At 38.3% G+C, this 21878-nt stretch overlaps 1 protein-coding gene across 1 annotated transcript in view; it reads left to right on the top strand.

Moving 5' to 3' along the window:
• The window catches only part of LOC110460021 (elongation factor G, mitochondrial-like), a 28391-nt gene that overhangs the window by 1332 nt on the left and 5181 nt on the right, over window positions 1-21878 (top strand). The window contains exons 3-16 of the mRNA XM_021512724.1: window positions 611-733; window positions 2405-2742; window positions 5342-5458; window positions 5765-5838; window positions 7788-7864; window positions 8475-8635; window positions 9676-9751; window positions 11699-11836; window positions 12742-12843; window positions 17122-17316; window positions 17946-18028; window positions 19050-19119; window positions 19625-19717; window positions 20707-20782. Coding sequence (XP_021368399.1) covers window positions 611-733; window positions 2405-2742; window positions 5342-5458; window positions 5765-5838; window positions 7788-7864; window positions 8475-8635; window positions 9676-9751; window positions 11699-11836; window positions 12742-12843; window positions 17122-17316; window positions 17946-18028; window positions 19050-19119; window positions 19625-19717; window positions 20707-20782 — 1723 coding nt within the window. The remainder of the gene's footprint in view (window positions 1-610; window positions 734-2404; window positions 2743-5341; window positions 5459-5764; window positions 5839-7787; window positions 7865-8474; window positions 8636-9675; window positions 9752-11698; window positions 11837-12741; window positions 12844-17121; window positions 17317-17945; window positions 18029-19049; window positions 19120-19624; window positions 19718-20706; window positions 20783-21878) is intronic.

The raw sequence follows: 21878 nt of genomic DNA, 5'->3' as shown, positions 1-21878 counted from the left end.
CAATTTCATTAAACAGGCCGAGAGAGTCTGTAATGTAATTTGAAAAAAAAAATGTCAGTGTTTTAAATACACTAAATGTCTTACTAAATTCCTTTTACTATTAAGAACATGTGTTTTTGCTGTACCAGGTGTATCTTTTTCTGTTGGACTGTAATTCATATGGTCAGGTACACAATACACACATAAGTATACTTTTAACCCTACTGTTGGTAAATTAACTGCAGCTTGTATATATATCAAAGGATGTTATGGTATACTCATTAATTAATGCACAACGATCAGTACTGCGTTAAGTATCTTCCGGTTTGTGTTTTTTTAATAATAAAATGGAATTCTAAATTTCCTTCAAAAAGTCTTGAAACTATAAAAAATATATGGAAAATTGGGAAATTTACATGAAAATAGTCATATATTATCTAGGTTTTTTTTAATGTAGAATAACCAAAATATATGGTAGTTTACTTTGGACTTGAACTGGAAATTTGACAAAAAGAAACTGGAGTAGAAATTGTATTGAAAAGATGTTACTGTATATAAAACCAATGAGTACATTAGACTATTGGTTTTGAGTTTTCCATGGAATTAAAATGCCATTTGATTACAATTTCAGGAAGTCATGGAGGATGTTACTAAGATACGGAACATTGGAATCTCCGCCCACATTGATTCTGGGAAAACCACATTGACAGAGCGACTCCTCTTCTACACAGGAAAACTGGCTGAAATGCATGAGGTATAAGATCGACACCCAATACAAATATACTATCTCAAAAAATTAAACTTATCAGCCTTAAAGCATATTGTATCTGAAAATATTACATTTACTAGTATCAATCTTAATCGGAGTAAAAAGCTTTATGCCCTAAGGGAAACTTGTCCAATCCATTTGACGTAAAAAAGATAAAAGAAAGTCTATCACATATAAGGCAAACAAAAAAAGGTGTCTGTTTAGGGTTCCTGACCAACCCTAGCTTTTTACCCCCGACCCAAAACTTTTTGATGAATAAAAAAACCCGCTGATTTACGAATTTTAGAAGGTTCCTTGCCTTTTAAAATGGCTTCCAGCTCCGTGTTGGCGTTAAATGTCATCATATGGAGCACAATTTGCCTCCAAATGAACCTTGTTTATGTAATTCTTTGTTTTACATACAATAGAAGGGTCATAATTGACCAAAATATACAAAAAATAAAAAAAAATAAAAAAAATCTGACCTACCTACCCTAGTTTTTTGGCCAATGCACCCCTAAACAGACTATACATTTTTTTGGCCTAAGTATGATATGCATGGGTGTCAGTGAAGTTGTAGAATTTATGTTGGAAGTGAACCTAACTGAACTTATGACCCTAAATTTCAGTGTCCCCCAAACCCCAATTTTCAAAGACTGTCCTATATGTAACTCAGTACATGTACCTGGAAAATCTCTAAAATATTTTGAATTTCCAAAATTCAAATGTGTAACACTGAAATTCTACACTACGGTAGAGTTTCAATACCCCTACCTACATGATAATTGACATCTTTTCTCCCATCTCTTACCTACAGGTTATAGCACGGCCTTAGATAAAAATTTAATTCTGTGCATGTGGCTATAGCACCAATGTTGTCAATGCAATAACAAATAAAGAATATTTTCTAATAAAAATTTTAAATTAGCCACTAGTCCCCTGTGTATGGATCATTATATCAGGCAGGGATAATCCTGGAGGGGGCCATGGGGCCATTGACCCCTCAAAACTGGAATTGACCCCTCCATGTTCCAATTTTCTTTCACTTTTTACATAGAAGGGCCAATCTTAATTTTGATATTGACTAAAAATTGCTGAAAATGGCCCCACTGTCCCAAATTCCAGGATTTTCCCCTGCTGTATCGTAATGTCACCAATCCAAAGTGCAGCGACTGTGAATCATAAAGGTATTAAGAAATATTATCTATCTCTGGGAATGAAGTAAATGTATCGAAGTTGATTCAAACCCTCGGGATGATATATCAAGGAAAACCCTCGGTAACCTTTCAGTTTTCTTTGGTGTTTCATCTGCCTGGATTTGATCACCTTAACACACGAAAAGATTATTTTATGTTACTCCCACATAAGAGGATCACTTGTAAAACATAGTCCTACATCAAATATAATCTGTAGTTAACCTAATGTGTAAACTTGCCAGGCTCCTAACAATTTTGGAAAATTTCAATTATTCCAGAGGCTTCAAAATTTTCAGAAAAAAATTGCCATGATTGAAACTTTTCAAGTAAGTCGGTTAATCATGGTGAAGGAATGTGAGGTTCTGACCAGAAAAGGGAGAGGCCTAATGATGCTTTTAGCAGACTGATTAAATTTAATTAAATATCCCACAAACAACAAGCTATAGATGACCGGTCCAAAATATAGACATTTATTTCACAGGTAAAAGGTAAAGATGCTGTTGGAGCCAAGATGGACTTCATGGAACTGGAAAGACAGCGTGGTATAACTATTCAGTCAGCCGCAACATATGTGATGTGGCAAGGCCATAATGTCAATATCATAGACACGCCTGGCCACATAGACTTCACCGTGGAGGTAGAGCGAGCGCTGCGGGTCCTCGACGGTGCTGTTCTCGTCCTGTGTGGGGTGGGCGGAGTCCAGTCCCAGACACTCACAGTAAACAGACAGATGAAGAGATATAGCATCCCCTGTTTGGCCTTTGTGAACAAGCTGGACCGGGGCGGAGCCAACCCTTTTAGAGTGGTCGATCAACTTAGGTAGGGAACAGACTATAAATCAGGTGAACCCTTAAAAAGGATTTATCATCTCGGGTAGACAACAGCCCAGGGCCAGTAGGGGCCAGCACTACAGGGTAGTTGATCATCATCTCAAGTAGAGAATAGACTAGGGACCAGCATTGTGGGGTGGTTCATCTCAAGTAGAGAATAGACTAGGAACCAACATTGTGGGGTGGTTCATCTCAAGTAGAGAATAGACTAGGGACCAGCATTGTGGGGTGGTTCATCTCAAGTAGAGAATAGACTAGGGACCAGCATTGTGGGGTGGATCATCTCAAGTAGAGAATAGACTAGGGACCAGCATTGTGGGGTGGATCATCTCAAGTAGAGAATAGACTAGGGACCAGCATTGTGGGGTGGATCATCTCAAGTAGAGAATAGACTAGGGACCAGCATTGTGGGGTGGATCATCTCAAGTAGAGAATAGACTAGGGACCAGCATTGTGGGGTGGATCATCTCAAGTAGAGAATAGACTAGGGACCAGCATTGTGGGGTGGATCATCTCAAGTAGAGAATAGACTAGGGACCAGCATTGTGGGGTGGATCATCTCAAGTAGAGAATAGACTAGGGACCAGCATTGTGGGGTGGATCATCTCAAGTAGAGAATAGACTAGGGACCAGCATTGTGGGGTGGATCATCTCAAGTAGAGAATAGACTAGGGACCAGCATTGTGGGGTGGATCATCTCAAGTAGAGAATAGACTAGGGACCAGCATTGTGGGGTGGATCATCTCAAGTAGAGAATAGACTAGGGACCAGCATTGTGGGGTGGATCATCTCAAGTAGAGAATAGACTAGGGACCAGCATTGTGGGGTGGATCATCTCAAGTAGAGAATAGACTAGGGACCAGCATTGTGGGGTGGATCATCTCAAGTAGAGAATAGACTAGGGACCAGCATTGTGGGGTGGATCATCTCAAGTAGAGAATAGACTAGGGACCAGCATTGTGGGGTGGATCATCTCAAGTAGAGAATAGACTAGGGACCAGCATTGTGGGGTGGATCATCTCAAGTAGAGAATAGACTAGGGACCAGCATTGTGGGGTGGATCATCTCAAGTAGAGAATAGACTAGGGACCAGCATTGTGGGGTGGATCATCTCAAGTAGAGAATAGACTAGGGACCAGCATTGTGGGGTGGATCATCTCAAGTAGAGAATAGACTAGGGACCAGCATTGTGGGGTGGATCATCTCAAGTAGAGAATAGACTAGGGACCAGCATTGTGGGGTGGATCATCTCAAGTAGAGAATAGACTAGGGACCAGCATTGTGGGGTGGATCATCTCAAGTAGAGAATAGACTAGGGACCAGCATTGTGGGGTGGATCATCTCAAGTAGAGAATAGACTAGGGACCAGCATTGTGGGGTGGATCATCTCAAGTAGAGAATAGACTAGGGACCAGCATTGTGGGGTGGATCATCTCAAGTAGAGAATAGACTAGGGACCAGCATTGTGGGGTGGATCATCTCAAGTAGAGAATAGACTAGGGACCAGCATTGTGGGGTGGATCATCTCAAGTAGAGAATAGACTAGGGACCAGCATTGTGGGGTGGATCATCTCAAGTAGAGAATAGACTAGGGACCAGCATTGTGGGGTGGATCATCTCAAGTAGAGAATAGACTAGGGACCAGCATTGTGGGGTGGATCATCTCAAGTAGAGAATAGACTGGGGACCAGCATTGTGGGGTGGATCATCTCAAGTAGAGAATAGACTGGGGACCAGCATTGTGGGGTGGATCATCTCAAGTAGAGAATAGACTGGGGACCAGCATTGTGGGGTGGATCATCTCAAGTAGAGAATAGACTGGGGACCAGCATTGTGGGGTGGATCATCTCAAGTAGAGAATAGACTGGGGACCAGCATTGTGGGGTGGATCATCTCAAGTAGAGAATAGACTGGGGACCAGCATTGTGGGGTGGATCATCTCAAGTAGAGAATAGACTGGGGACCAGCATTGTGGGGTGGATCATCTCAAGTAGAGAATAGACTGGGGACCAGCATTGTGGGGTGGATCATCTCAAGTAGAGAATAGACTAGGGACCAGCATTGTGGGGTGGATCATCTCAAGTAGAGAATAGACTAGGGACCAGCATTGTGGGGTGGATCATCTCAGGTAGAGAATAGGCTAGGGACCAACATTGTGGGGTGGTTCATCTCAAGTAAAGAATAGACTAGGGACCAACATTGTGGGGTGGTTCATTATTGTGTGTAATGAACAGACTAATGTATTCAGTGTATTCAATACTGCTTAGAGAACAGACTTCCAAAGCCAGAAACTGATAGTATTTTATTTCAGCCAAGTGAAAAGTCTTGTGGTAGGTTTCATGAGAAAAGATAATGGGCAATCTTGTTCACTTATATATATATATATATATATGTACATGAAACGGGGCAAATGAATTATATGGTAGCGAAAATCAATCTTTTTTAATGAGACTACTTTTAAAGTCACAACACAATCTTATTATGGTTTTCGAACAAGTAAATTTACAATATTGTAAATGAATTAAATAGTTTGAGTGGAAATCTTTGAGACATGGTTTGAAATAACGATCTTTGTTTGTATGCTCCAGATCAAAGCTGAAGCACAACGCTGCTCTGCTACACCTTCCCGTCGGATTGGAGAAGGATCACGAGGGTATTATTGATGTCATTGAGAGGAAAGCTGTCTATTTTGATGGGGCCATGGGGTAAGTCTGATAATTAGGATTATTAGGAGTTGGAAGTTCTTTTTATCATAAAATTCACCTAACTGTGGTATTCTTCTGGTCAATAAGAACATCAGTATTGAGTTTGAATTGTAAAAATTGTCCTTTCAAATAACTGATGTCCAAATTAACCCTTTCACCACTGTAGACAATAATGGACTCATCCAGATCAATGCATGGTAGAGTCTACTAAAGTTACATAGGGGTGAAAGGGTTAACAAGAATCACTTACAGATTTGCTGTGATGGATAGTTCTCATTCTGTTTAGTTGTTGTTTTCGTTTTTCAGTCTAAAAGTTGTTGAGGAAGAAATTCCACAGGATATGAGAACCCAGGCTGAGGATACCAGACAGGAACTGATAGGTAAAGGGGAGGTTCTGGCTTTATGGGAGGTTTATAGTATAAATGTTACACGTTCTACAGGATATGAGAACCCAGGCTGAGGATACCAGACAGGAACTGATAGGTAAAGGGGAGGTTCTGGCTTTATGGGAGGTTTATAGTACAAATGTTACACGTTCCACAGGATATGAGAACCCAGGCTGAGGATACCAGACAGGAACTGATAGGTAAAGGGGAGGTTCTGGCTTTATGGGAGGTTTATAGTACAAATGTTACACGTTCCACAGGATATGAGAACCCAGGCTGAGGATACCAGACAGGAACTGATAGGTAAAGGGGAGGTTCTGGCTTTATGGGAGGTTTATAGTACAAATGTTACACGTTCCACAGGATATGAGAACCCAGGCTGAGGATACCAGACAGGAACTGATAGGTAAAGGGGAGGTTCTGGCTTTATGGGAGGTTTATAGTACAAATGTTACACGTTCCACAGGATATGAGAACCCAGGCTGAGGATACCAGACAGGAACTGATAGGTAAAGGGGAGGTTCTGGCTTTATGGGAGGTTTATAGTACAAATGTTACACGTTCCACAGGATATGAGAACCCAGGCTGAGGATACCAGACAGGAACTGATAGGTAAAGGGGAGGTTCTGGCTTTATGGGAGGTTTATAGTACAAATGTTACACGTTCCACAGGATATGAGAACCCAGGCTGAGGATACCAGACAGGAACTGATAGGTAAAGGGGAGGTTCTGGCTTTATGGGAGGTTTATAGTATAAATGTTACACGCTCCACAGGATATGAGAACCCAGGCTGAGGATACCAGACAGGAACTGATAGGTAAAGTGGAGGTTCTGGCTTTATGGGAGGTTTATTGTACAAATGTTACACGTTCCACAGGATATGAGAACCCAGGCTGAGGATACCAGACAGGAACTGCTAGGTAAAGGGGAGGTTCTGGCTTTATGGGAGGTTTATAGTACAAATGTTACACGTTCTACAGGATATGAGAACCCAGGCTGAGGATACCAGACAGGAGCTTATAGGTAAAGGGGAGGTTCTGGCTTTATAGGAGGTTTATAGTACAAATGTTACACGTTCTACAGGATATGAGAACCCAGGCTGAGGATACCAGACAGGAGCTTATAGGTAAAGGGGAGGTTCTGGCTTTATAGGAGGTTTATAGTACAAATGTTACACGTTTCGGTTTGAAATTATAGAAAAGTTTTTCGCCCAACACATTTCCTGATCAGAAGAATCTTTTACTTTGACTGCAGGTGTGAAATGTTGGCTGGTGAACCATAAAATATGCAGAGCCAATAAAATGTATATTGGTGGTCAGGTGGTGCAGTGGATAGTGCACTTGCCGTTCACCAAGGCGGCCAGGGTTCGATTCCCCGATCGGACGTGAAAAGGTTGGGGTCACCTGCCCAACCACGTGGGTTTTCTCTTGGTACTCCGGTTTCCTCCCACACTAAGAGCCCCCCCACCCCACCCACGCGCTAACATCCGGGCCAACAAGAGTGATTAATATAAGTTGAAAGAACTTGTTTCATAATTGTTGTAAAACAAATAAAGTTTATATTTTATATTTAAATGTATATTGGTGACAGTACAGTTATGAAATACTAACAAAAATATTAAAACATAGAAGGTTTATTTGCATTCAAATTCATTTAAGCTAAAACTACTGTAGAAATGACACATTCTGATTACTTTTGTGCATTAATTTGTTTAGCTCTCAGGAGTACTGTAAAATGTGGATAGACGTATATTTACTGTGAAATATTTTTTCTTGAGGCAGACATAGCTGCTAAAATAAAGAAAATCTTCCACATTTTTGCAAAGCAAAATTACTATTTAAGAATTTCTAAAATAATGTGTTTGCTAACACACCAATGTACCGTATAACACACCAGTGTATCGTATAAATCCATCCTAATAAAATTTTTGTCCTACCTACAGAAATAGTAGCTGATGCTGACGAACAATTAGCTGACATGTTTCTGGAGGAGAAGACGCCGACAGAAAAAGAAATTCATGTTTGTTGTTTTCAGATTATTCTTTCAATTTGATAAAGCATTTATAGTTAAAATGTGTTTTCTGCGAGTGTAAACTTGCTTTAGTGAATTCTGCCTTATAACAAAGCTGATTGTATGTCCCTGGTAAGAGAGAGTCTCAGAAACACCATATTCTGTTTAAGTTTTTGCCAGTGATATATACCTTTCCTGTTGTTGCTTGGGGCATGTTTTGATTTTTTTGACTGTACAGCGGCATACCCCTTTATGATTTGGGTCATGCACTAAGCCTCCAACCTTAGCTATCTTGGCATATTAGTTGCAAAATACATGTACTAGTCAAACCTGTATATAGCAACCACCCAGGAGAGAACTAGTAAAACAGTCACTTAACACAGGTGGTCACTGTGAACAGGTGTCCAAGATGAAAGAGTTAAAATTATTGATCTGTATCCTTATTTTTTCGTCGTTTTATCGTAACTTTCCATTCAAAATATTACGAGGAGCGGGAAGGATGAAATGAAAAGAAAGAAATAAAAAAAATAAAACATCCAACATAACATATAACATGACAATGTGCCTCACGTGACGTTTAAGATATTTTAAAATCGGTGCTTTAATCCTAATTTTTCAGGATGCCATTCGACGCACATGTCTTGCAAGGACATTTACACCAGTATTGCTGGGATCGGCTCTCAAGAACAAGGGCGTGCAGCCCCTGCTAGATGCTGTGATACGCTACCTCCCCAACCCAACAGAGGTAGAGAACTTCTGTAACGACAACTCAGTAGAAGGGTAAGATGTTCCACTTAGTCAATGTAAATAACATGTTCCACTTAGTCAATGTAAATAACATGTTCCACTTAATCAATGTAAATAACAGTTTCACAGATGAATCCCCATAAAAAAGTGCCTCCTGACGCAGAATCCCTGTATACAGGGGTAAAGGCAGGGGTATGAATTCCTAATACAATAAAACCCCGGTGACGTTAAATATCTTCTCACTACACTTAAGTTTGCCAACATTTTGAAATTAATAAAATCCTGTCTGACAGCAAAATAACAATAAAATGGATTGATTATTAAAATATCCACTTTCAGGTCTACTCTTATCTTTAAACCAGATACAAAAAAAACAGTGATAATTCATATCCGTAGTAAAGATACTTTTTGCAAAAAAAATAAAGTGTTGGTATTGATCTATAATTAGTGAAATATAAGTGAATGTTCATCGAGGGCTAGTCCAGGGGAGATAATTTGAACAGAATGTGTCAATACAGGCACATTTAGCCATGTATATATAAATTTATAGAAAGTGAATCAAGATTTGTCTCCTCTTCTCTCTTACCATACTCAAAGCCGGAAAAATGGCCATGGTCATTTCTTGAATATCAGTTTCTTTTTTCCACTTTTGAAATTGTGAATAGAACATCGACTAACGTGAACAGTTTTTACTTCAGTTAAACTTATTACAAAGTCACTGGGGAAAATCATAAGACTTGTTCAGACTTATTTATTGAAAAGTAAATTTGAAAAATTGTGATATTTTGAAAGCTGATAAAAACCAGTCCAATCATGATTTTATGTGTATGTTATTATTATTGATATTAGGGGCTTAATATTACTAATCACTGAGAAGTTGGCTTTCTAATACAATATTTGTTGAATCTGTTCATGTTTTCTTTGGGATAACCCAGTAAGTAAGATGAATCAAGATAAGTGTGAGAATTCTTGGGATGTTTTGTCGACAATCTCAAAAGTTTTGCAACCGAAGCAGAAGAAATTTCATATTCACAGTATGTATCTGTTTAAGAAAATGTTTCTTTCTGATTCAGTGAGGAAAAGAAAATTGCGATGAATCCAGCAAGGACAGGTGATAATCCATTCATTGGACTGGCCTTTAAACTGGAGGTAATAATTAGTGTGATTTAAGTTTAAAAAAATTTAGATAAAATACACAAATGACAGATTTCACCGATGAAAGAGTGTTAATTTAATCATATATTTAGCTTTAATGTGAACTACATGAAAAACTGGGGGCAAAAATCTGTTTATATTAATGAGCAAATAATGAACAAATCTAAAAGTATGGTCCTTAAGGTTTTCGTAAGGTTTTCGTACATTAATTAGAGCAACAAGACTTTTTTTTTTGGTTAAAATGACAGATATTTAAAAACATTAATATCTAGATATAGTTTTATTTGAACACTAAACGCAAAGAAAATCAAGAAATTATTTTTGCTGAAAAAAACGAATATCAGCAATACCACAATTTAGTGATTTTTAAAGAAAAAAACCCATTCAACTTGATATCTCCTGGCTGAGAGAATTCTACACTAAAGATTAAACCCCATTATATCTCCTGGCTGAGAGAATTCTATACTAAAGATTAAACCCCATTATATCTCCTGGCTGAAAGAATTCTATACTAAGGGATGTGAGCTGTAACATGTTTCATTAATTGTTGGTTGGACGTCAGCATTCAATTGGTTACACTTTGAAATATTAACAAAGAATCTATGCTGTGATAACTCTCATTAAATCAATTCTGACTTTGATAGCAGGAAAAAAAAAAAATTGAAAGGGAGATAATTCAAACACAAATCAACATAAGTTTTAATGTGTGAATTAGCAGCATTCCTCATCGATGATGAGGTTTTACCTCCAAGTAACATACACCCTTAACTCTAACACAAATAATATTATTATTTATAAAGTTATACATGTACTAGAAGTATATTGATATTTATCATATGAATACAGTGTTATGCAGTGTCATAAAGCCATCACATTAATTATGTATATGAAACGTGTGTAATATCACTCCGGAAATGACGTCACAATCGAATAGGAACAATCAATGTGACGTCACGTCATTGTGAAGCAGATGCAATTTTCATCGTTTCAGAGGCGGCCAAGTGTAAAATATTCGTTTCAGATCACAATTATACAGTTTACTCTGTCATTCGTTTCCCTTCATATTAGATTCATGATATTCGTTAAAATCCAAAACTTGTATCATAAATCTAATATGAAGGAAAACGAATGACAGATCCTCTACATAATAATAGTATGTAAGGTAGCATACGATATAACGCCTTTCTTTTGCCATCTTGCTTACCACCAACATATTTCAAGGACCCTTTTTATGCCCCCACCATAAAATGGGGGGTATATAGTGTTGCCCATATCCATCCCGTCCCGTCCATGAGCTGAGGGGCATTTATGTCTTACAGACATTTTCTAGTTTCTCTCAAGAATGTGTTTATGTGTTTCCCTAATTTATTGCCAAACCTCTTTGTTGCCCCAAACATATTGACAAGGTTGGACTCTGATTTGGGTGTTGATCCGTGTTAAATGTTTGTAGGCTGGGAGATTTGGGTGTTGATTTGTGTTAAATGTTTATAGGCTGGGAGATTTGGGTGTTGATCCATGTAAAATGTTTGTAGGCTGGGAGATTTGGGTGTTGATCCGTGTTAAATGTTTGTAGGCTGGAAGATTTGGGTGTTTATCCGTGTTAAATGTTTGTAGGCAGGGAGATTTGGGTGTTGATCCGTGTTAAGTGTTTGTAGGTGGGTGATTTGGTTGTTGATTTGTGTTAAATGTTTGTAGGCTGGAAGAGAGCAGTGGCTCACAAGAGCAGATAACTCTGCGCTGCTCAATTTGGGTGTTGATCCGTGTAAAATGTTTGTAGGCTGGAAGATTTGGGTGTTGATCCGTGTTAAGTGTTTGTAGGCTGGGAGATTTGGGTGTTGATCTGTGTTAAATGTTTGTAGGCTGGGAGATTTGGATGTTGATCTGTGTTAAATGTTTGTAGGCTGGAAGATTTGGGTGTTGATCCGTGTTAAATGTTTGTAGGCTGGGAGATTTGGCCAGCTGACCTACATGAGGTGTTACCAGGGTTTATTGAACAGAGGGGACACTATCTACAACACAAGGACAGGCAAGAAGGTCAGGGTGCCTCGACTCGGTCGTATGAATGCTGACGAACTGGAGGTAAATCCTAAAACTTGTCTGAAGTGACTCCTGTCATGTTTTACCTGACTAATAAAGCACCGTGGCTTCATTGTTCCTTGGCTGGCTTTCTCACCTACTAGAACAGTACTTGGAGTTTGCTCAAGTGTCATTTTCCTACTTTCATTGTATGGGTAATTTCTATTTTAGAATATGAAAAATACATGATGACATGAATTTGGATAATACTGTGTCAAAACAAATTTGGTGTAATCTCTTCCATTTAAACAGATATTCTTATAACTTATTAAAAGTATAATTTTAATAGAATATAGTGGATTTTAGATTTACTCACTATATTCCGTCTTTTCGTATTGCAGAGTTATCTGCTCTTGTGAGCAAGTATTGATTGTGACGTCATTTTTTAGTGAGAGTAGCGTCATACATTTTTGAGAAAGTGACGTCATTTTCTCACACAAACTAATGACGTAACAATCAATACCTGCTCACAAGAGCAGATAACTCTGCAAAACAAAAAGACGGAATACTTGCGAACTGTTCAAAATTTCCATGGAGGATAAAGTGAATGGCAAAATTAAAATAATCGGGAAGAAAAAATCAAAATGACCCCTAATCAACAAAACAAAAGAGTAAGATGTCATAGTTTAAGCTGTTATGTGCAATTGAATTTAATTAAATTCTAGCCCAAAGAAATCTACTGATTTAAAATGTTAAAATGAGGGTGAAAAATCAAGCCTCTTTCCATAGAAGGGTTATTTGGGATATATTTTATTTGGTAACAAATGATCCCCACTTTCAAAAGAAATTATCAAAACATCGTTTTCAGTTTCACATGAAAGAGTTGCTGTCTCACAGATCAGAGTTTGAACAACTTTGTTGATGAACTGGTCAACTCTTGAACAAGTGGTTTCACTGTTTTATTGTAGGACCTGGGCCAGACGTATGCTGGCGACATCTCTGCTCTGTTTGGGATAGACTGTGCCAGTGGAGACACGTTTGTTACTAAAGGAAACACTCACCTATCTATGGTAAGTATAACCTCTCTGTGTACCTAGTCAGGAAACACTCACCTATCTATGGTAAGTATAACCTCACTGTGTACCTAGTCAGGAAACACTCACCTATCTATGGTAAGTATAACCTCTCTGTGTACCTAGTCAGGAAACACTCACCTATCTATGGTAAGTATAACCTCTCTGTGTACCTAGTCAGGAAACACTCACCTATCTATGGTAAGTATAACCTCTCTGTGTACCTAGTCAGGAAACACTCACCTATCTATGGTAAGTATAACCTCTCTGTGTACCTAGTCAGGAAACACTCACCTATCTATGGTAAGTATAACCTCTCTGTGTACCTAGTCAGGAAACACTCACCTATCTATGGTAAGTATAACCTCTCTGTGTACCTAGTCAGGAAACACTCACCTATCTATGGTAAGTATAACCTCTCTGTGTACCTAGTCAGGAAACACTCACCTATCTATGGTAAGTATAACCTCTCTGTGTACCTAGTCAGGAAACACTCACCTATCTATGGTAAGTATAACCTCTCTGTGTACCTAGTCAGGAAACACTCACCTATCTATGGTAAGTATAACCTCTCTGTGTACCTAGTCAGGAAACACTCACCTATCTATGGTAAGTATAACCTCTCTGTGTACCTAGTCAGGAAACACTCACCTATCTATGGTAAGTATAACCTCTCTGTGTACCTAGTCAGGAAACACTCACCTATCTATGGTAAGTATAACCTCTCTGTGTACCTAGTCAGGAAACACTCACCTATCTATGGTAAGTATAACCTCTCTGTGTACCTAGTCAGGAAACACTCACCTATCTATGGTAAGTATAACCTCTCTGTGTACCTAGTCAGGAAACACTCACCTATCTATGGTAAGTATAACCTCTCTGTGTACCTAGTCAGGAAACACTCACCTATCTATGGTAAGTATAACCTCTCTGTGTACCTAGTCAGGAAACACTCACCTATCTATGGTAAGTATAACCTCTCTGTGTACCTAGTCAGGAAACACTCACCTATCTATGGTAAGTATAACCTCTCTGTGTACCTAGTCAGGAAACACTCACCTATCTATGGTAAGTATAACCTCTCTGTGTACCTAGTCAGGAAACACTCACCTATCTATGGTAAGTATAACCTCTCTGTGTACCTAGTCAGGAAACACTCACCTATCTATGGTAAGTATAACCTCTCTGTGTACCTAGTCAGGAAACACTCACCTATCTATGGTAAGTATAACCTCTCTGTGTACCTAGTCAGGAAACACTCACCTATCTATGGTAAGTATAACCTCTCTGTGTACCTAGTCAGGAAACACTCACCTATCTATGGTAAGTATAACCTCTCTGTGTACCTAGTCAGGAAACACTCACCTATCTATGGTAAGTATAACCTCTCTGTGTACCTAGTCAGGAAACACTCACCTATCTATGGTAAGTATAACCTCTCTGTGTACCTAGTCAGGAAACACTCACCTATCTATGGTAAGTATAACCTCTCTGTGTACCTAGTCAGGAAACACTCACCTATCTATGGTAAGTATAACCTCTCTGTGTACCTAGTCAGGAAACACTCACCTATCTATGGTAAGTATAACCTCTCTGTGTACCTAGTCAGGAAACACTCACCTATCTATGGTAAGTATAACCTCTCTGTGTACCTAGTCAGGAAACACTCACCTATCTATGGTAAGTATAACCTCTCTGTGTACCTAGTCAGGAAACACTCACCTATCTATGGTAAGTATAACCTCTCTGTGTACCTAGTCAGGAAACACTCACCTATCTATGGTAAGTATAACCTCTCTGTGTACCTAGTCAGGAAACACTCACCTATCTATGGTAAGTATAACCTCTCTGTGTACCTAGTCAGGAAACACTCACCTATCTATGGTAAGTATAACCTCTCTGTGTACCTAGTCAGGAAACACTCACCTATCTATGGTAAGTATAACCTCTCTGTGTACCTAGTCAGGAAACACTCACCTATCTATGGTAAGTATAACCTCTCTGTGTACCTAGTCAGGAAACACTCACCTATCTATGGTAAGTATAACCTCTCTGTGTACCTAGTCAGGAAACACTCACCTATCTATGGTAAGTATAACCTCTCTGTGTACCTAGTCAGGAAACACTCACCTATCTATGGTAAGTATAACCTCTCTGTGTACCTAGTCAGGAAACACTCACCTATCTATGGTAAGTATAACCTCTCTGTGTACCTAGTCAGGAAACACTCACCTATCTATGGTAAGTATAACCTCTCTGTGTACCTAGTCAGGAAACACTCACCTATCTATGGTAAGTATAACCTCTCTGTGTACCTAGTCAGGAAACACTCACCTATCTATGGTAAGTATAACCTCTCTGTGTACCTAGTCAGGAAACACTCACCTATCTATGGTAAGTATAACCTCTCTGTGTACCTAGTCAGGAAACACTCACCTATCTATGGTAAGTATAACCTCTCTGTGTACCTAGTCAGGAAACACTCACCTATCTATGGTAAGTATAACCTCTCTGTGTACCTAGTCAGGAAACACTCACCTATCTATGGTAAGTATAACCTCACTGTGTACCTAGTCAGGAAACACTCACCTATCTATGGTAAGTATAACCTCACTGTGTACCTAGTCAGGAAACACTCACCTATCTATGGTAAGTATAACCTCTCTGTGTACCTAGTCAGGAAACACTCACCTATCTATGGTAAGTATAACCTCACTGTGTACCTAGTCAGGAAACACTCACCTATCTATGGTAAGTATAACCTCTCTGTGTACCTAGTCAGGAAACACTCACCTATCCATGGTTAGTATAACCTCACTGTGTACCTAGTCAGGAAACACTCACTTATCCATGGTAAGTATAACCTCTCTGTGTACCTAGTCAGGAAACACTCACCTATCCATGGTTAGTATAACCTCACTGTGTACCTAGTCAGGAAACACTCACCTATCCATGGTAAGTATAACCTCACTGTGTACCTAGTCAGGAAACACTCACATATCCATGGTAAGTATAACCTCTCTGTGTACCTAGTCAGCATCCATCCGTTTGTCGCTCTATTTATCCCAAAAAATCTACGGTAAAATATGGTGATGTTTCATAGATTTTTGGAAGATATTTGTGTACTTTCAACTTCTTGTAAGAGAAACTACACATATTGGCTGAAGAATTCACTAAATTCAATGAATTCTTATCTGTACAGATGAAAAAAGCTATTAAAAATATTTGTAAATTACAGAAAAGGGTTTTTAAGAAAAACTAAAAAACGACTTGAAAACCAGTTAAAATAGTGTGCTGTTTGATCTTAAAACACTGAAAAATTACCTTTTTGGAGTAAAAATTTCAGTATCAATGTTCTGTAAATCAGTTGGCCCCTTCTTTTAGAACATTAAGTACCCTGATTCTTCACATCATGCTTGTCCATCTCCAGAAGGTTGAAAATTTACCATCTGGAAACATGAGGTACTGTAGAATAACATTGATCTAGCCAATTTTGTTCCTAGCTGGATGGTGAAACAGTAACATTTACAAACGTCTCTTTGGTACATACACTTCTGTATATCTGACGCTTAACTAATGTTGGGATGTTTGAGGAACTTCAGTGTCATTTTGGTTTCACATTTTGCTGCAGAAACAAAACAAAATCCAGTATGACACAATTATCAGAGTCTTCTTCATCTGTGTTTATAACCTTAATTAGTTGCTATAGTGAATACAAACCAAACAGAATTCTTTATTTTGGTGCTGGTTTTCTATGTTTAGGTCAAAACAGGTTGAAGTGTGCCTGCCGTACATGTATACCTCTAAATTAAACAGAATCCTTCTTAAAAGGAACTGTACATAAACGACCTGTGTATGGTAAATTGGAAAAATAAATGTCTTGGTTGAAGTGGACCAGCATACTGTACAAACAGCTCTCTGTTAATGGAAAACAATAGTCATATTCATTCTGCAGTATTAATAACATTGTATTCATGCAGACAGTCTTCCACTTCCGTGGGCCCTTTGATATTTCCCAATTGACATCAAGTCCCTCTTACCATTTCATCTGGTGTAATGTTATTTCAATTTCAGCTCACTAGGTCCGAAGGGCCAAGTTAGCTTATGCCTTGGTGCGGCACTTGTCGTCCGTCTGTAGTCAACTTTTTACTTTAAACAACTTCTGGATAACAAAGCGGCCTTGGGTGATGATTTTTGGCCAGTAACATTCTGGGATGAATGGCTACCAAGTTTGTTCAAATAAATGACCTTTGCCCATTTTTTGTTGTTTTTCAGGAAAGAATGTATGTACCAGACCCTGTTATATCCATGTCTATCAAGCCGGTCGACAAAAAGAGCAGCGAGAATTTCTCCAAAGGAATCAGTCGATTCACAAAGGAAGACCCCACCTTTCGTGTGGTGTGGGACGACGAAAATAAGGAATCTATAGCATCAGGAATGGGCGAGTTACACCTAGACATCTATGCTCAGGTGAGTCAAGTTACACCACAATATCTATGCTCAGGTGAGTCAAGTTACACCTGTACATCTATGCTCAGTTGAGTCAAGTAATACCTGGACATCTATGCTCAGGTGAGTCAAGTTATACCTGGACATCTATGCTCAGGTGAGTCAAGTTACACCTGGACATCTATGCTCAGGTGAGTCAAGTTACACCACGATATCTATGCTCAGGTGAGTCAAGTTACACCTGGACACCTATGCTCAGGTGAGTCAAGTTACACCTGGACATCTATACACAGGTGAGATAAGTTACACTTGGACATCTATGCTCAGGTGAGTCAAGTTACACCTGAACATCTATGCTCAGGTGAGTCAAGTTACACCTGGACATCTATGCTCAGGTGAGTCAAGTTACACCTGGACGTCTATGATCAGATTAGTTAAATTGCCTATAAATATCTATTTAAAACATTGCTCCTTGTGTATTGAAGTTTTCTTTTTATGTACACAAAGTGAGGTATCTATATGTTAATTTAAAACGACAATTGAACAATGACTGCCGAAACTGCTGAATAGTCTAGATTACGATGTAATGATTTTGAGGTTATCCTTCAATATTTGTTTCTTTAACTGATGTTTTTTGTTTTGTTTTTCAGAGATTAGAAAGAGAGTTCAAAGCTAAGTGTGTCCTGGGAAAACCGAGGGTTTCATTCATAGAAACGCTTATCAACAAAGTGGAGTAAGTGTTAATGGAGCATTTAATGATACATTAAAGATTAATGATTTACACTTCTTATTATTATATCTCCAACACACACGCAGGCATACACACACAGGGAGATATTAGCCAGGTGGCATAGGACTAGTAGTTAGTGCCTGATAAGGCCAGCTCCAGCGAATTCCTGAAAACTTGTTATGATAATGTATATATGCTTTATATTGTATTGATTGTATAAATTGTATTCCGTCTTTTCGTATTGCCGAGTTATCTGCTCTTGTGAGCAGGTATTGATTGGTACGTCATTTGTTTATGAGAGTTACGTCATCAATTTTTGAGAAAACGACGTAATTTTCACACACAAACCAATGATGTAACAATCAATACCTGCTCACAAGAGAAGATAACTCTGCAACACGCAAAGACGGAATATCTATGTACTGTAAAGCGCTTTAGAGTGGCTTATTCTAGCTAGATAGGGCGCTATATCAAATATTTTCATAGGCTTTCTTGGACATTTAGTAAATCACTTCATTTAGTGTTTATTATTATTTATTGCGGTTTTTTATTGCTAGGAAACACAAAAGTGCTTTCTTCATGTAATGAATAACACTCCTAATATTTTCTTGGTTTGTAATGTGTAAACAAATATTTTCCAGACGGTAAATTGATGTTTATTTTAGTTTGTGATAACCTCTCCTTGCAAATTTATGTGAAAATATGTATCTCAACAAGGATTTTATAATCTGCATCATACCAGTAATTTATGTTTTATTGTGAGGTTAACAATTAATTAGCAGAATATGTCTTCATTCAGAATTGCCCGTCAGAGCATTATCTATGCAAACATTATTGAGAAGTGTCAAATTATCACACCTGTCATTGATGGAGGTCAGTGTATCATAACGGTGTACTGATTCTGTTTCTGCATCCCCATGACCTGCGAAATCACAAATATTCTGTCAAAATATCCATCCGGATATACTGTATAAAGTTTACCCTTTGCAACATTTCTTTATGAATAAATATGGTTTTCTTTCAGATTTGAGTATTTACATAAGAAACAGTCCGGAGGACGAGGAGAATATGCCAAAGTCATCGGATCAGTAGAGGTTTGTCTAACTCAAGGCAACTAATTATAACACGAGGACATTTCTGTTGATAACATTTCTGTTGAATATGATCAGTTACCATTCTAGCTTACAAGGTGGAAAGTGCCAATGTGATAATGTCTAGAAATACGAAAGTACGAGAGCACCTATTTAGAGTTTTAGAAAGCGGATGGAGAAAACTAAACAAACGAAACATTTGTGAGTGAATTTATGGTATGACTTCAGATGTTTGTCATTTGTCTGTCAATCTTTCCTTCAAATATTTTCTCCCTGAAGAACCACGAGGTCCAGAGACTAACAAATGACCTGAAGCTGTTTATTTAGTGCTTTCAAATTTGTCAAATAAATTTACTTTAAAGATCACAGGGTAGATTTATTAAAAAAGTTTTTGAGTTCATCTTCTTCGTTTGTCATGTAAATATTCCTGCTGGACATCATTGATACAGTGATACAAACTCTATGGGCCTTCTGTCGCTGTACATAATATAGAATTTCCTATTTTCAGCCTCTTCCTGCTCAAGAAAACACCAAGATTGTATTTCAAGACGAAACCATGGGAACATCTATACCCAAGAATTTCATAGCAGCTATTGAAAAAGTAAGTCTAAACATTATTAAACCATATACTTTATCAGAGTTCAATTGTTCATAAGGAAGTGAACAACTGAAAACAAAGTATAGTATATTTTGTACCGTAGATCACATACATTTCATCAGACAGGTGTTACTCTGGTGTCCGACCAGTTCCGCTGTACTGGGCCACTTTGGCATGGTATTTCAGTGAGGTAGCGCTCAGTGGCACAGCAAATCGTTTTCGGCGTGTATGCTTACAGAAGGTCCAGGCACCGGAGGAGGGGGAGGGACCATAGCTGGGAAAGAATTCTAGGATGCTAAAAGCAATATATATCTCTGTGTTCTGGGAGCTCCTTTTAGACTGATTATTAACAAGAAAAAAACACTTTTTAAATGAATAATATTAAATTTTGTACTTCACTATGTAGTTTTTGATTTACATAAACCTTCGAGATTTGTCAATGTGTATAGACATAACATAACACAATTTTATCAGACTAAAGTTTTCAAAAAGATTTTTTTATTTCTTTCCCTCTTTTATGATTGATATGGAAGGTCCATGTTAATCATAAAAAAAAAAAATAATAAAAAAAAAAATCCTTGAAAATGTTAGTGTACGCATGAGCATAAATTATACAAGCATACAAAGTATGGAACGGCACTGTCTGGCACGCTATGAAAAAGCGGAAATTTAAAAATTATCTGTGAAAATTTGTTGCAGAGGAATCATACTGTTTTTGATATGAATTCCTTTATTTGATCAATCAATAATCACATGGAATGAAATGCAAGAGATATGTTTGATCTCTCTACGGCTGTGTCTCTCTGTTACTAAATTGAAGGTCTTGTAGACTTTAATCTCTTTGAAAAGCCGCAGATACTTTAGATTGTATGAGTCTACAGGTGTATGAGTCTACAGGTGTTTGAGTCTACAGGTTTCTTTTTCACTTTTTTTTTAACAAAAAAGGAAAATCACAACATGATTTAAAATTATGTTGAAATATTTTGTTTCAGGGGTTCCGAGAAGCTTGTATGAAGGGAGAGCTGTGTGGCTACAAAGCTTCGGGAATTCTGATCAGGCTTACAGACGGTTAGTTAATGGTCGATATTCAACGTCAACAATTACAGACTGGCTAGTGTTCAGTCACGGTTAATTATTACTAACACTCAGGCTTTTTTCATGGTCACTATCTTATCCAGATGTGTCGTGTGTGTCGAGTGTGCCGAGTTTGTTTTGAACACAAACAGTAATTGAGGACTTAAATTTCTGAGCTTTCAATAACATCTGTTTCCTTAGTCAAGTAAAGAGTGCAAATGACCAATTTCTCAACTCAAGAGTGTCAAGTAAAGAGTGCAAATGACCATTGTGTATATATAGCACTCTAATACTGCAGGCAGTCCATGGGATGGGTAATTTATTTTTTACCCATTCCGTCCCTTAGTGGATGTTAAATTGGGGTTATAAAGATGACTCAGCTGGTTTCCCCAAGACAGTTTCAGCTGGTTTCCCCAACACAGTTTCTAAAGCTCACAAAATATATATTCAACTCATAAAACAATCTTAGCATTTCGTATTCACATCAAAATGATGAACCTCATTCAGAATATCAGATGTGTCATAATTTGACCTTGAAGTAATAAGTAACGGTCAATATTGTTAACTGTTTATACTGAGACATGAGATAACCTTGTATAGGATCAGGATAATTCAATGTGTACAGTTAGGTACAAACTAAAGTTGGAACAGTTTAACATTTCATGTTCGTACCCCTTTAGTGAAGACAGAAAGATGATCAAGTAAAGTTCTTTTTGAAAGGCGGGTCCTTGATACTGATAATAAAGATAAGACGTGATGAACATTTGTACACTCAGGCTTTCTGTACAAGGGTTCAGCTGTTGTATTTGTACACTCAGGCTTTCTGTACGATGGAACAATTTATTGTATTTGTACACTAGGCTTTCTGTACGAGGGTTCAGCTGTTGTATTTGTACACTCAGGCTTTCTGTACGAGGGTTCAGCTGTTGTATTTGTACACTCAGCCTTTCTGTACGAGGGTTCAGCTGTTGTGTTCTAACTCAGGCTTTCTGTACAAGGGTTCAGCTGTTGTGTTCTAACTCAGGCTTTCTGTACGAGGGTTTAGCGGTTGTGTTCTAACTCAACCTTTCTGTACGAGGGTTTAGCTGTT

The sequence above is a fragment of the Mizuhopecten yessoensis genome, unplaced genomic scaffold (genome assembly GCF_002113885.1).
Source record: "Mizuhopecten yessoensis strain PY_sf001 unplaced genomic scaffold, ASM211388v2 scaffold1321, whole genome shotgun sequence".
In the NCBI taxonomy this organism is placed as follows: Eukaryota; Metazoa; Mollusca; class Bivalvia; order Pectinida; family Pectinidae; genus Mizuhopecten; species Mizuhopecten yessoensis.
This window is presented reverse-complemented; position numbering and strand designations above follow the sequence as displayed.